Here is a 15,911-nt window from a genome sequence, read left to right on the forward strand (position 1 = left end):
GTAATAAAGGCCACTGTTGTCATCCTCTTGCGGAGGAGACATTCTCATGACACTGCTGGTGGGCAGGTATGTTGATTTGCTGTTGGCTCTCAAAATACGTGCAGATTCTTCATTCCATCAAGTAACACTTTTGGGAATTTATCGAAAATGTCAGAAATGTAAAAATGGGTAAAATGATAAACAAAAAATAAGCGAATTATGATGCATACAATTATTGAATACTAAATATTTATTACATCATTAAACTATATAACAATTTTTGCTGATGTAAGAACTAGTTCATGATAATGTTGCTGAGTGAAAATTTTTTTAAAAATCAAAAATATTACATTAATACTCCATTATGTAAAGTTCATTATGCAAAATAAGTCAAATCAAAAAAAAAAAAGTAGGAAAAAACCTATACCAAAATACCAAAGTAAATATGTTTATCTGGGATGGCAGAATTACTAATGGTTGCTTTTCCTTTTTTTTTTTTTCTTTTTGTCTCTCTACATTCTACAGATTTCCTGGAGTTAGAATAGATTAATTACTAATATTTAATGGATTAGCTCTGTTTAAGACTAAACTACTTAACCGTAGGCTGCAAAGTCTGAAGGCTTAAGGTTTTTTATACTTATTAGCAATCCAGGGCTTGGTTCTGGCAGTATTTACCCAGCCCTCCCTCTTTTCTGTAAGCTCTAAGCTAAGAAGGTTGGAAGTGGAGGCCTGACAGTCTTTACCACCCATACGTAGTGATGACCAATGGTTAAATTAAATCTGGATGTTAAAAATTACGAACCACGGAAATTATTCCAAGTCATTTTCTCTAGGACATAGAGGTTGCCTTGGGTAGCAGTGCCTCTATGGTGGGAAAAGCCTTAAAGATTTCCCTTCATTTTCTGTTATTGCGATCAGGGGGAAGGAGGGAGCATATAAACAAACCGAATCATTGCTTATACTCTGTGGGTCAAAGTTGTCAAGTGCCTAAGGATATACTTTGATTTATTGCCTATTAAATCCCATATTTTAAGATGACAGGTGACTGTCATACTTTTAAGAGTTACATTTTATAGAAATTGGTGTGTAAACAGCATTTAGAAGGCAATAGAAGGTATGGGAAATAGGCTGAAACATCAAAGCCCACTAAAATAGGGAAAAAAAGGGAGAAAACTTGAGTTCTAGGTCCACTTATGTTACTTAATAACTTTGGGACCTCAGACAATTTCATTGTCGAAAAATTGTGTTGATAATAATACTGGCCCAGAGCTTGAATTCAAATCAGCCCAATAAAATTTAGAAACCACAGAAGTTAAAATAATAATTTGAGGTATGTAAGAACCCTTTTTTCTCAGAGTAAGGCTGTTCTCACGTAGAGTGCCCTTTGGAGGCCCCTGCCATGGATGTAGGTGGAGATGCACGGTCAACGGGGGGCTCCCCTAATGACCAGAGGTGACTCTTTCTTCAAGAACTGCCATTTTCCTTTCTTCTTTCTTTCTTCCCCTGCCCTGTTCTCCCATCTCCCAAACTTCCCCTAAATAGAAGGACATGCCTTTCAGGCTGTTTTACCAGGCATGACATTTGCTGGTCTGTTTATGTCCATCCTTGTGATTATAAGGCTTGATCAAATTAGAAAACCACATATGAAAGTAAACTGAACACACAAAAGTACTTTATTTTTAATTTCCCACCCCCAGCATCATAATTACCTAAACCTCTTTCTTTCCTCCTGTTGGTATCCATCACCTAATATACTTTCCACTTGTTTGCCATGGTTGCATTTGGCCAAGTTATATTTCACTTGATCCTTATCCTTTGCTTGCATTCTGCTTGTTAATGTCATTTGCCCAAATCCTCCCATATATCCTATGTTTGTAACAGATTTATTTTTCCAATGATATTCTAATCCTCATTAGTAATATTATAAGGAACTTCAAAAAATAAAAACAAATCAAAACTAAGTTGGAATGTCCAATGAGAACATTAGGTTACCACGTTTTTGTCATATTTAAAGGAAAATTCTATACTGGAGCCCTTTGGGGTTTGCATATCCCTAAATTATTAACTAAATGCCGCTGATAACATAGTACAAGGGCTGTGAAGAAAATTATGTTGCTTAGTTTGAAACCCAGGGTGCTCAGATACAGTATAATAGGAGATACCTTTTAACATTCACACAGCAATGGTTCCTGGAAGGACATGTAATATAATAGCTTAAGGCAAGAAAATAACCTTGATCTACTGCCAGCCTTTTATTTGAACAGTGATTTTTGTTGTGCCTGGGTAAAAATTGCCCTGAGTTACTTATTACTTCCTCTGCTGATGACCATTGCTAAGTAATACATGTGACAGATACTTCAGTCGTATTTATTTGTGTGAGAAAGAGAAGTACAGTGGAAAAAATAACTTCTGAGAGTCCTGTTTTTAACCCATACATGTCTGTCCCTTTATGAAGTGGGCTGATGTTATCTGAGTCTCTCCTTTCTTTCATCAGTGAACTCAGACAATAAACTGTGGCAAATGAGTCTCGCCAGCTTTGCAGCTCTTGTCTGCTGTTGGTCTCAGAGTTAAGAACTCAGCAAATATTTGTGGAGTAGGCTAGCCATTTACCATATTTCACAATACCAGCCGAGGTTCTTATGTCAACTGTGGTGTTTCTTAATTACTTATAAATTATTGATCACTTATTTTGTGTGATTTTCATATCGAGGAGAATATCTTTAGGTTTTTTTTTTTGAGGTGAAAGTATGTCAGTGCACAAGTAATAAATGTATCTAAATCAGATAGAAAATGGTAGTTTGATGAGCTTTTTATCTTTACTTCTTGATCCCTCTGTTTTTTCTCATCTTACTTGCCTTTTCTATCTCATCATTTCTTCCTCCATTTACCTCAAAGACAAGACACAAAGTTGTGAGCGTATTTTGGAATTTGGTCGGGGTGGATATAGGAGAGACTGTCTATTTGCTTGCTTCTCCTTCTTCAATTATGTCACGTGCTTTCTCTGTAGTTCATACTTTCCATCTTGCCAAAGCGTACCTCTTAGAGCTGCCTGATAGTTACGTCTGTTTACAGGGCCAATATCCAGTGGCACTGAGCGTGTCCTCTTGCATTGCAGGAGCTATGCCTGTCCCAGACCAGCCTCCATCAGCCTCGGAGAAGACCAGCTCCTTGAGCCCTGGCCTCACCACCTCCAATGGGGATGGCTCAGAGACAGAGACCACCTCTGCTATCCTCGCCTCGGTCAAAGAACAGGTAGAAACATTCCACTTTTCTGACATACACGTGGGGACATTGTAAACATCATTCTTTCCAGTTGAAAGATGGTGATTTAATTATGTTGGGACGAAAATCATGGTTTTCTAGCCGAATGTTGGTATTCATTATACAATTGCTATTCACGTATGATTATGATAGCTTTTGACTCCGTTTTTATTTGAGAGTTAGGCAGCTTTCCTTGAAAAAATATTCTACAGGAACAAAAACGAAAATTGCAGTCAAAAATCCTATAGGTGAAGTTTTGGCAGATTAAGTGATGGACCTGACATTTAATACTGTTAAATGTGTGAAGCCAAATAATTGGTCTGTAGAAACCTAAAGTTTAATAAAATTTCAGAGTATATCCATGACGCTAACAAACTGGTAAAAGTGAGAGCAGATGAATATCGTATCATTGTGGGCCTAAGCAAATTTGTTTTCCCAGTGTTTCCAAGATGGCTCTGGAAGAATGCATTTGAGAACTTTTCCTGTAAAGCTGTAGTCTAAATGAATCTTCCTCTACCGTTTCTTTGCCATAAAAATGAATAAGCAGATAAAATCTGAAGTCTTAGATTTAAAAGTAATTGTTTCATAAAATTCATGTTTCTTATAATTAAAATGTAATAAATGATTAAAGAAAGCTGGAAAATAAAAACTTTTTAATTTGTTTCTTTTGCTTACCATGAGCTAGAATACAAATCAATATTCTTTTTAAGCGCAAAAGCATCCTGTGTTTGAATTATATGATTCAGGGATGCTGAATTAGCAGCAGCAGTGGGGTAAGAGTGACATAACTTCACTGATCCCAGGAACCTCTCAACAGAGCAATAGACTAAATGCGGCAATTAAGGACTCAACTAGTAGAAGGACTCAGTTTTCCTAGAGGACATTGATTTTGTTTAATAAATGGGGACTGAGTTAGGTAAAGGTAGATGCTCAAGTTATCAAAGAGTAGCTAAGGAAAGGTTCATTGATGGAAAGGATCAATGATGCTGTCAGTCAGAATTGTGTCACTAGGTCAAGAAAGTGTGAAGCAAAAGTAGGTTCACAAAGCAGAGTCGAATAGATTCATTGGATAATCTAGTTTGTGAAAATGGTAAGTAAGCAGGAAATTGGGTTGAGGCCCAGGCTGTATTGCTTGATTAGTTTGCTTCCAAAAGCCTACCTGTGAGAGTTTTCTGATTATTTTTCAGGGGTAATGGAAAAGGGGAGCAAAAGTTCATGATACTTCTTATACTCCAAATACTGCTTTGTTATATAGCTGGGTTAGGTCATGGATTTTTATTCTGTCATGGTCTGGAAATCTTGCTAGGCCACTAGCTTTAGAGCAGTGACAAAATGTAAAACACGAGGAATAAATTTGATAAGATAACCAGACCCGTCTGATGAACACTATAGTATTTTATCAAAGCACATTAAAGAATTGAGAATAAAGGACAAGGCATGCTACAGTCCTGTGTAGAAGAGCTTGACACCATACCAATATTACTGTCTCCCAAATTAATGTAACATTTAGGCAGTTGTACTCAGGATTCTGTGGCTGACTGTTTCTTTGGCAAATTGGATCAAGCTATTTTGAAGATCATATGGAAGCATAAATATGTGAGAGGGAAAATTTTGATCGAAATATTTTACCTTGGACTTATATATACTACCAAATGTAAAATAGATAGCTAGTGGGAAGCAGCCGCATAGCACAGGGAGATCAGCTCGGTGCTTTGTGACCACCTAGAGGGGTGGGATAGGGAGGGTGGGAGGGAGGGAGATGCAAGAGGGAGGAGATACGGGGATATATGTATATGTATAACTGATTCACTTTGTTATAAAGCAGAAACTAACATACCATTGTAAAGCAATTATACTCCAATAAAGATGTTTAAAAAAATAGAAGAAATATTTTACCTTACTAAACATACAGTTGTGTCCAGTTGGCCCCAAATAAAAAGAATAATCTCTCTAGGACATAACTAAAGATTCAGAACAGATTAAAAAATATAGAGGAGCCTGACTCATTTCAAAGTATCTCAGTTGAGTACAAAGCAGTGGTGGAACTGGTGTTAGCATAACTGGCTAAACGTCTGGAAGAAAATTACGGCCCTTAACTCACAATATATTCAGAAATAAATCTCAAAGGAAAAGCAATGTAACTGTCAAAATAAAACTATAGACTTGATGGGAGAAACATTGGGAAAATATTCATGCAACCTAGAGGTGGAGAAGGCTTTCTAAGTACGTGCAGGAAACTCAGAAGCCATACATGAATGGTTGGTACAGTTGGCAGTGTGAATACCAACAATAATAGCAAGGAATAATTTAACATAAAAAAGGTTAAAAATAGACCACGGGAAATAACGTGTCACAAATATGACAAAATGTTGATATAATTAATATATTAAGACTTCCTAATGTTGATGAGAAAAAGACAAAGGAATAGAAAACTAGGCAAAAAATATCAACAGGAAATTCAGAGAAGAAAAATGCAAACAACCAATAAACATATGCAAATATTTTTCACCCTAATGTGCCAATCAAGGACATAAAATTCAGAATGAAAACATGATTTTCTTTAATCTACCAAATAGACAGACATTAAAAAACAGTATATATTATAAGCTAGCTACAGTTAAATTTTGAGGAAATTCACATTCTTTTTCATTCCAAATGAAAATGTGCTTTACTATAATTTTTTTGTAAAATGGTATGTTGCTGTGAGTTTGCTTTTGAAATACTTCATAGCCTTTGATTAGTCATGCTTAGACATAGGTTCTATAGAAATGAGTGACCTAGAACATAAGGTATTAAGTATGAGTATGTATTGCAGAATTATTTGGAATAGTAAAAAAAAAAAAAAAAAAGAACAGTATTGATTGATGAAAAGTTTTAAAAATGGTATCTCCTTTATATAAAATCCTCCATATAAAAGATATATCCTTTCTATGCAGTTATTAATAAAAGTGAGTTAGATATATATCTAAACTTTGAAAAAATCCATGAAGATTTTAGAAAGGAATGGTATAGTATTGTATTATCCTGTTTTTAAAAAGTGAAATAGTAAACATATTTTTTGTTTGTACATGTTTATGAGCCTCTAGAAAAGTGTACAAGGAAGTAAGCCAAATTATTAGATTTCTTACCATACGTGTTTACATTTGGACAGAGGTAGGAATGGGCATAGAGGACTTAGAGGATCAGGAAGTGTATCAAAAAAGGGGAAGATAATTGGGAGACTGGAAGAAATATTAATTGGGTTTGGATAATAGGAAATAGTCCTTCAGCTTAAATAGTGATGTCTGTAGTTGAGAGAGTGGATAAGCTACTTAAAGGAAAAATACATTACAGAAAATAAAATGGCCTCTCCAAAGCCTTGATGAGAATTTAATAAAAACTTACTGTGAAGAGTTTTTTTCTAATTATTAAAATAAATTCATTGCTCGTTTTTGGACAGTAAAGATGAGATGCTTTGTGGCAGATAAGTAATGTGAGGAGGGATGAAAATGTCTTGGGAAGCTGAGTTAGAGCAGGTGGGAGCGGCCAAATCAGAGACGCAGCGGTCAGGTCCCATGTGTGCTGTCTGGCAGTTTGAAGGCAGAAATCAGCAAGCGGCTAAGCCCATGGACTTCCTTAGTGTGGCCTCATGCAAACAACCAATCTCTTCCTTCACTGGGACATTTTTGTCCTAAATTATTCTTAAAACGTCCTTCCTCTCTTTTTCTCACGCATAGACCATCCTTTATGGAGTTAAAACTAAGTTAAATATATTTTTAAAACATATTAGCTGAGATGAAAGAAAAACGACATTAGATATTAATACCTTCTATGATTCTTAACAATTATGTGTATAACCTATTTATAAATCTTTTCACGTAAAGAATATCGTTTGCCTGGTGCTCTTCTGGTGCTCAGAAGAGATAGCTTTCTTGAGTAAAAATCCTATTTATTCATTTAGAGAATTTCAAGTAAAAATATTTTATGACATTACAATTATGTACCACTCTAGTCCTGGCTTCTTGGACGTCAGTTCTGTAGGAGGGAAGTGATTTTTTTTTTTTTATCATAGCAAGCATATATTCTGAGCTGACTGTATATAATAGGTTCCATAATGTAATTACTAATTCATTAAATATATTGCATACCTTATTTAAGCAAATCACAATAAAGGATAATAACAGAAATGGATACGTAAAGAAAATTCAGTCTAGTAAGAATTCATTGGAATAAGTTGTTAGTGAGACTAAGAACAGAAGTTCTGGGGCTGGTAGTTGACATTGCATAGAAATAAATTCTACTCTATAACCATGGAGTGGAACTTAAGTCATGCCAAACCATGAACCATGAAATGCACCCCACGTAGCATGTATGGCACGACAGACATTTTTAAGCTGAGCCCTAAGTGTTTGAACACACAGCAGCCATGGATTGCTCAGTGAAAAGGTGTTCATTGATTTTTTTCTTTCTTTGTTCTGATTTCCCATCTTGATCGCTTTTTAACTGGTGAATTTTGTACTTTTATATTAACATAAACAGAACCATGATTTATGCTATACTCTATGGATAATTTTCTGTATTTCAGACACATCTGTCTCGTTGCCAACAGTTACCAAGTCTCTTGTCCCATGGGGCTCTAAGAGAGAGGGACCCAGTCCCCACTCCCTCTCTTGTGAGTGTCCTTCACCAGAAGAGGAAGAGAGGACAGAGGTTGGGCATGTGATGATTCCCATCATATCATTTGAGCAAATAACTGAGAGGAGACTGATAACCCTTCATCACAAAGAGGAGACAGAATGATGTGATGGCTAAAGGGGCGAGAAGGGCCGAGGGATTTCAGGCTGGGAGATATTGCTATGATGATGGCAGTGACCCAGAAGAAATTAATGATGCTTGGGAGGGGTATAATTTCAGTGGGAAAATCACTGAGTAGGTGAGAGTGAAGGGGACCCAGTGCACCAGCAGAGGGAATGGCTTTTAGAACAAAGACATCTATGAGAATGGGAGAGAGGCAAAGTTCATGGCCGCAGGAGGGCTGATGGCTTGGTACGGGAAACATATGTATTTCTCTTCTCCTGTCATCAGGTAGACATGGTCAGTTTGTTTTGAGTTGTTTTGGGGTCTGGAGAGCTGGGCTGAGCCGAGGTGGAGAGGCACTGGATATGATGAATGCAAGAAAATTATTATAGTGACGGATTTTGGAATTGCTGCTAAGTGAAAAGGGGTAAAAGGCAGAAAAAGTGGTAGGAACAGTGGATTCACAGAGTGAATATGTATGGTGATAGCATGAGAACTGTGTGCTTAAATGAAGAATTTGAAAGTAATTATTGTTAGTGTCGAGACCTAGGTAATGACTCTGGGAAATGAGATCAAATCAAGAAAAGAGAGAGAGGGGACTTCCCTGGTGGCGCAGTGGTTAAGAATCAGCCTGCCAGTGCAGGGGACACGGGTTCAAGCCCTGGTCCGGGAACATCCCACATGCCACGGAGCAACTAAGCCCGTGCGCCACGACTACTGAGCCTGCGCTCTAGAGCCCCAAGCCACAACTACTGAAACCCGTGTGCCTAGAGCCCATGCTCCACAGCAAGAGAAGCCACTGCAATGAGAAGCCCGTGCACCGCCATGAAGAGTAGGCCCCGCTCGCCACAACTAGAGAAAGCCCGCGAGCAGCAACAAAGACCCCGTGCAGCCAAAAAAAAAATAAATTAATTAATTAAAAAAGAGAGAGAGAAAGCTTGTTGTTGACTGTGAAAGCTGATGTGAGAATGAGGACAGGGCAGAGGCTCACATCCCCATCACTGGAGAGACCCGAGGTGGCCTCATGACTGCAAGAAATACAACGTGTTTGCTTGTGGTTTGCCTGGGAGTAGTCATCTGATCTTCATTTTCATATTTTCATTAAAAAAAAAAATTGTTCCAGTGCTGGTCTGTACTATTAGACAAGAATTTACATTTACTCATGCCATGTAATGTTGACCTATGTATTTTACCTTAAATCAATATGTGTACTACTTTGCTCTTAAGAAAACCATGGCTTTCCTAAAACTACACTTGTTTTGAAATACATTTCTTTCCCTTCAGTTGACCTATGTCTCCTTTGATCATCACATGCTTCCAGAGTTGATATCTAAAGGGTCTTCTTATGTAAGCTAAAAAAATTATGGGGACTTTAAAAACCATGTTTTAATTGAAATATAGTTAACTTACAATGTTGGGTTAGTTTCAGGTGTACAGCAAAGTGATTCAGCAAAGTGATTATGATTTCAGATCCTTTTCCATGGGGAACTTTTTAAAAACCTTTAGAGCTCATATTGATCTTTGTAAATTATTATGGCTCAGATAAATGTGTTTTTTGTCATGATTCTACCAGTGAAATATACTTAATAATGAACAGATTAAATAGAAAATTCTAGGTACATAACAGTATATGTAAATGTGTCATTTTGTTGGGTTTATTTAATAGTGTTTATCAATTGCCTGCTATGTGCATAACACTGTGCTTCCCCTGGGTGATACACAGATTTGGAGTTTCATTGCTTTCACTTAGTTAGCCATGAAGCTAAAAAGATAAGACAAACATATATAAAAAGTTATAAAACATTAAAAAATTGTAGGTGAAATTTTAAGAAAACTCTCGTCAATATATTATGAAATTCCAAGTTATTTATACCAATAAACTTATTCCTTAAACTTTATAGTGTTTATAACCTTAGATACTGTATTGCTACGGTAATTTCTCCTGTTCTTTACACTCCACAAGGACTGAAGATTACATTATTGCTTTTAGAGGAAATTTTTAGGACCACAATTTAGGGTATTGCTGATTTTCAGGTAGTAAGACAGAATTCTCTTGGCTTTTAATCAGTTTTGTTATTATGTTTAATGTAGAAAAGTAGGAGAAAGGCATTTCTGAGCCCCCACTCTGCAAAACTACTGCACAGAGGACTTTGTATATGTTTGAACCATATAAACGTACTAAAAAAGCATTTTAAAGGATTTATCTTATGTAAAATCTAAAAAAAATGTGGACCATTTACATTGACTCATGTGTGAGGATAGCATGCCTTTATTTTCACTCAGTGTCTACATTTATAATTTTAAAATTACATAGCTCTGTATAACAAGAATGCTATTGGGAAGGAGTACATTATAAAACAGTTCCTTAATTGGTATTTTTCCAGTGCCACGTAGCAATGCAGAATCTCTCAGTATTATTAGTGTTCCTGTAATGTGCAACAATAGTTTCTGATAACACAGTGTGGGAAATGACCTATATAACTAATCAATTTCCCAACTGTATTTTGGAAAACCACTTTATGAAAATAATGACAAAATTATCGTCCATGAAAAAGAGGAAATTAAAACACCTTTAGGAAAGGTCGAGAAGATAGAGAAGGATTATCTGTAAAGACTAGTGAACTTTATATTCATTTAATCAGGGAGGAAAAGAATTAGACCATAGTGCCACAAGTTGAACTTTCTGCATGTATTAAAATTAAAATGAGGATTATTTGATTGATGATTTTCAAATTTATTTTTTGTGTTAGGCCAGATATAGATTGAAAGTGAAAAAAAGGGCATGATTTTCCCCCTATTTTCATTGCTAGACCACAGACTATGTTAGGAGCAGTGAATGACTGTCTGGACATGTGGATGGGGAGAGGAGGGTGCAAGCCAGGAATCTGTAGACCTGGGTCTTTGTCGATGGTATAGTTCATAACAAGGAAAGTATTAGAAAGCCTTGTAGATATCACATACACAGGAGGGGAGCCAGATGTAGATATAGTGACCAAATGGGTATTAGACTTCCAGCCGGGCAAAGAAAGCAAGCACGTGGTGTAGGTAGAGTTCCAGACTTCCAAGTAGGAAGGAAAGGGATGGTCATGTGGCACCAGCCTGATAGGACTGGCTAGGTTTGAAGCAAGTCTGTTTCTTTGTGTATCGTGGATCTTTTGAATCACAAGAGTGGTGGTTGAACTTGGAGATCAAAGAAAGACAAGGGTCATAAACCATTTGTGTAAGATTTGGGGAATTAATGCTAGGAGTTCTAGTTATGGCTGAATAATTCTGGAAGTGTGGATACATCATCTGCCTCCCTTCTCCGCACCCTCCCATGCTCCCTCATGTGTATTCTAGTTGTGCCTGTAAGTTATTTTGACTTTTTTTCCTAAAGCTTGATTTTTCCCTTAACATTTTACTTTGTAACTCTTCTCAAGACACATACATACTCATCCGTCTTTTTAATAACCCCAGATTCTATTCTAAGAATTAATTCATTTGGTTGCTGTCTGCCCCGCCCCTTTGAAGGTATTAGTTCAGTTTTTAGGGGACTGAAGGCTATAATGGGAAAAATAAAAATGGATTAACCCTTTATATGCTAAGTTAGAAGGTAAGCTTTTAATAGGTGGGATTTTGTAACAGGACATCATAGTGCATTTCTAATGCTTCTTTCATATTTATTGTTAGAATTCATTGTTGAATATTAATATGTGAAATCACATTGACTATTTTAAATGTGATGTTTTAATAGTTTTTAATGAATTTGCCATTATAAAATAATTCATGCACATTGTGGAAAGTTTAAAAAACTCAGAAAGGAATAAAGATGCAAATTTTCTTTGAGAATAACACTGCAGCTAGAAGCTGCTGCAAGTATTTGGGAAGATTTCCTTCTAAGATTTTTATGTGACTATAAAATTATTTGTGCACACTTTTAATATTTTATACTTTGTACATTTAACAGTTATATCAAGAGTATTTTTATATCACTAAATATTAAAACATTTTTCTAATGACTATATGAGCAGACACACTGAATTATTTAATATTATAATTTTATTTAACTTTTTCCATCTTAATCCAGTTATTTGATTGATTCAGTTTTCTCAGATTGAAAAAAAAAATGACATGTCTTACTTTCTTGTACATAAATCATTGGGTCTACTTTGACAGAGGCTGCCTGGAGCAAAGTTTTGAGAATGATTTTAAAGACCCTTACAAACTCACTGAGAAAATCTGCCAAAATTAATTACTGATAAGAGCCACAGGCAGGACATATGAAGCAGGAGCTCCTGGGGTATAACCCTCTACAGGATTTGTACAGAGCTGGAAATTAACAAATAGAATATTCTAGAGGGAGTAAATGGGGAAAACATGTTTAGTATTCAGAGCAACTGAACCAAATATGGTAGAAATAGGCAAAATAAACATAGGAATTATCATAGGGCGAGGAGACAATGTTAGTGTCTCAAAATAACAAAAACATTTTTTAAAAGGACAGATGTTAAATTTCTTTAAACTTTGTATATTTTAATGAAATATATATTATATATTTCATTAAGATCTCTATGTAAAACTTATTTCATCAGACATATAATTAAATAATGACTTTTTTCTTTAGTGATTATTTTGTTCAGTGTTTCCTGTATATGACCAAAGAAACTCGAACTTTAAAAACTACTCAGTTTACCTACCATATAGGAAATTGCTATAGAACTGAAATGAGAAATTAGCTTGTTTTTCTCTATGACCAAGGTTTTGCTGAGGTCAAATTAAGTGTTGCGCCTTCCTGTATTGTTCTTATTTAACTCAGAAAAGGGAGGTGGATCATTTCACGAGTTTGATCTGCAATGTGTTTTTGAAATCTGAAGGAATCATTAATGAGACTCCAAACAGATAGAATTCAACGAACTTATACAGCTCAGTGTTAGTTAATTTCTGTGGAGAAAATGTGGGGTGACAGGAGTCCCGTGGATTAAATACCGTAACATTGCTTTCCTGGAACATTCCTGTTTCTGAGAATCAGTGGTTTGGACTGACACTATCTCTGGCATGCATCAGCAACACAGGTAAACATGCCCCAGGCAGCCCATCGATCATGTTAAAGTTGCTGTCATTCGGCTGCAGTCATTAAAGGAATGTGCAGGTTCATGCCCTGGGCTCTAAATGAGCCGGCTGTCTAGCGGCTGCCATAGAAAAGTGAAGACCAGCGTCTCTCACTAATGACAAGTTCTGACTTTCACATTCTACTCATGGTCTCTGAAAGCAGCTGGAGGACTCAATATCAATGAGACCAAAACAAAAAAAACAAAAATCACTTTTGACAAGTAATCTTCGGCATTTATGTAGCGAATACTAACTAGTTCTATTCACCAAGTCTATAGATTTAGTTATCTGGGGAATCATTTTGCAGCTTACATCTCCTGGCAGATCTGCTGTATGAAGAAGTTAAGTTCAGAATTAAAAACTGAATTACATAACAGTCAACCTAAGGTTGTTCCACAGTTGTAGGCAAGTCCAAGCAATTCCATGCACAGTTGGACACTGCCATCTCTTGTGCTCTGGGAAGCAGGACTCCAAGGTATCAACTAAGGGTCTTTACAGCTTTGAGCGGATTGGAAGCTTTTGAAGGGCAACTGTAGCTCTGCTGGCCAGCGCTTCTGCCCAACACCTCCACAACTGAGAAGCCCTCCACCCAAACAAAAGATCTGCTTTGAACCTAGCCCATTAGCTAACGCAGACACTTTTAAGAAATAATACCGTTCATTCCAGCTGCTTGTCAGAGACCTGCAGTTGCCTGCTATAGACCTGTCGAAAGTCAGAGGCAGTTTATTCTTAAAATGAATAATCTAGAATGTAAATTCTCTCTATTTTGGGATCTCTGCTCATATCAGGGATCGCACCTCAGTCCTCCGCAGTAATGTCTTCCAAGAGCGTGGCTTTAATAATGCTGCAGTAATGCGATGACTCCACCTTTAGGGAGAATAGAGATAAGAAATTACCATCTTGGGAGCTTTTCTGGGTTGTATGGAAACCTGATGTTGAAAACCTTTTGCACACTGTAGTCACTTGATTTAGCAGAAATGAAACATTTTAGTACTAGATAGATAATACTGTTATTCCTAGAAATAATAATTAATAATGCTTATTTTCTGAGAAACATCTAAGTTTACTGATTAATTTATCGGTTAGGTTGTGACCAGGTCTCCTCCCCTTACTGTGTCACCAGCACCCAGGTGAGTGCCAGACCCAGAGGGCATGTTTAATATATTTGTGTTGAGGGTGTAAGTTGAAGAATAAACTTACTGTGTTTTCCTGTTCTGTTGTAGCTCAAAAGTGAATGCTTTGTCTAATTGTGATGAAAGCCATTAGTTTAGTTGTATGGCACAAGGATCTCGTCTCCACTGTTACACTGATCACGTTCTTTTATCCTTATTTGAATGGTTGTATTGCATCCATGTCTTCCCTGCATGTTGTTTCAGAATTAGCCCATTTACTTTGATGAATCCCAGACCCCCAAATTGCAGTTTCCTCCATAAACAACCCAAATCGAAACTTTAAAATGAGGCATGTTAACTGAAACATATCCTTCACTAATAAAATATGTAGGCGAGTGTCTTTTTTTTTTTTCCTTGAATGGACTTGTGTGCCTTATTTCAGCCGAAAGTAAAAACAAAAAACAAGCCACCAACTTCCCTGTTAGTACATGAATCAGCAACTTCACTTCATAAAAAGACACACAGACACCCAATTCCTTTTGTTTCTATGCAGTTATACCAAATTTCTCATATTTGTTGAGTATCTGTCTCAATCATTTCTAACTATTCTTTGAAAATATACTTTCCCCCAGAGGTTAGAGCAATCCAGCTACAATAATTGTTTGCTGGTCTTGCATTTCCTTTGTGTTTGGGAGATTTTTCACCTATTCACAGTTGATGGAACTCAATATGGTCATAGTAGAATCTTCTGATTATTACAGATTTTGACATACGTTGTTCTGTAGTTGCTATTTATTTGTATGTTTTTTTAATGGTGGTATGCTGTATGTATTGTGGGGTTTTCTTGTTGTTGGCTTTTTTAATGTATTGGCATAAGATATATTGTGTCTTTTTAAAATTAAATTAATTTTTAAATTGAGATATAGTTGATTTACAATGTTGTGTTAGTTTCAGATGTACAGCAAAGTGGTTCAGTTATATACATATCTGATATATCTGATATATATCTGATATATATATCAGTTATCTATCTATCTATCTCTCTCTCTATATATTCTTTTTCAGATTCTTTTCCCTTGTAGGTTATTACAAAATATTGAGTATAGTCCCCTGTGCTATACAGTAGGTCTTTGTTGTTTATCAATTTTATATATAGTAGTGTGTATAGTAGTGTATATATGTTAATCCTAAACTCCTAACTTATCCCTTTCCCCCATCATGAGCTTCTTTATTTGGACTTTTCTGGACACATAGGAAGCTTGCTTCTTCATAACTCAATACAAGACTAATTTCAGTTGTATCTACAGGTTACAAGAAATAGAGTCTTCATATTAAAATGTTATAAGGATTTCATTTGAATAATCATAAGTGCTATTGTAGCATATCCTGATTATGTCCCCAGCTCATTTGAGGGTTATTTTGCAGGATTTTCTCATGAGAAAACTCTACAAAGTGAAGATGGCCTTAAAACAGCTTGTTACTGAAAGCCACTTCACTAAAACATAAAATCGGAGTATACTTTCTATGTCAACACCAGAAGTGCACAGGTTGTTTTTGTGAGAAATGTGGACCCTATATAAATGTTGCCTCATGGTGAATTAAAACAGGTGACAATATATTGACCCTGTAATACTCACTGTGCGAGGTTGTATTGTCAAAAAGTGGCCATAGCGTTATTTCCCATCTCTGTGACCT

The 15,911-nt window shown here is 36.2% G+C and overlaps 1 protein-coding gene across 2 annotated transcripts in view; it reads left to right on the forward strand.

Moving 5' to 3' along the window:
* The window catches only part of CTNND2 (catenin delta 2), a gene marked incomplete at its 3' end in the record, with an annotated part of 926,199 nt that overhangs the window by 150,979 nt on the left and 759,309 nt on the right, over nt 1-15,911 (forward strand). For both annotated transcript variants that reach the window (XM_082837425.1, XM_082837426.1), the window contains exon 2: nt 3,095-3,231. In XM_082837425.1, the coding sequence (XP_082693551.1) occupies nt 3,095-3,231 (137 nt within the window). The remainder of the gene's footprint in view (nt 1-3,094; nt 3,232-15,911) is intronic.

Source organism: Leucopleurus acutus (assembly GCF_964270905.1).
Source record: "Leucopleurus acutus genome assembly, chromosome: 3".
In the NCBI taxonomy this organism is placed as follows: Eukaryota; Metazoa; Chordata; class Mammalia; order Artiodactyla; family Delphinidae; genus Leucopleurus; species Leucopleurus acutus.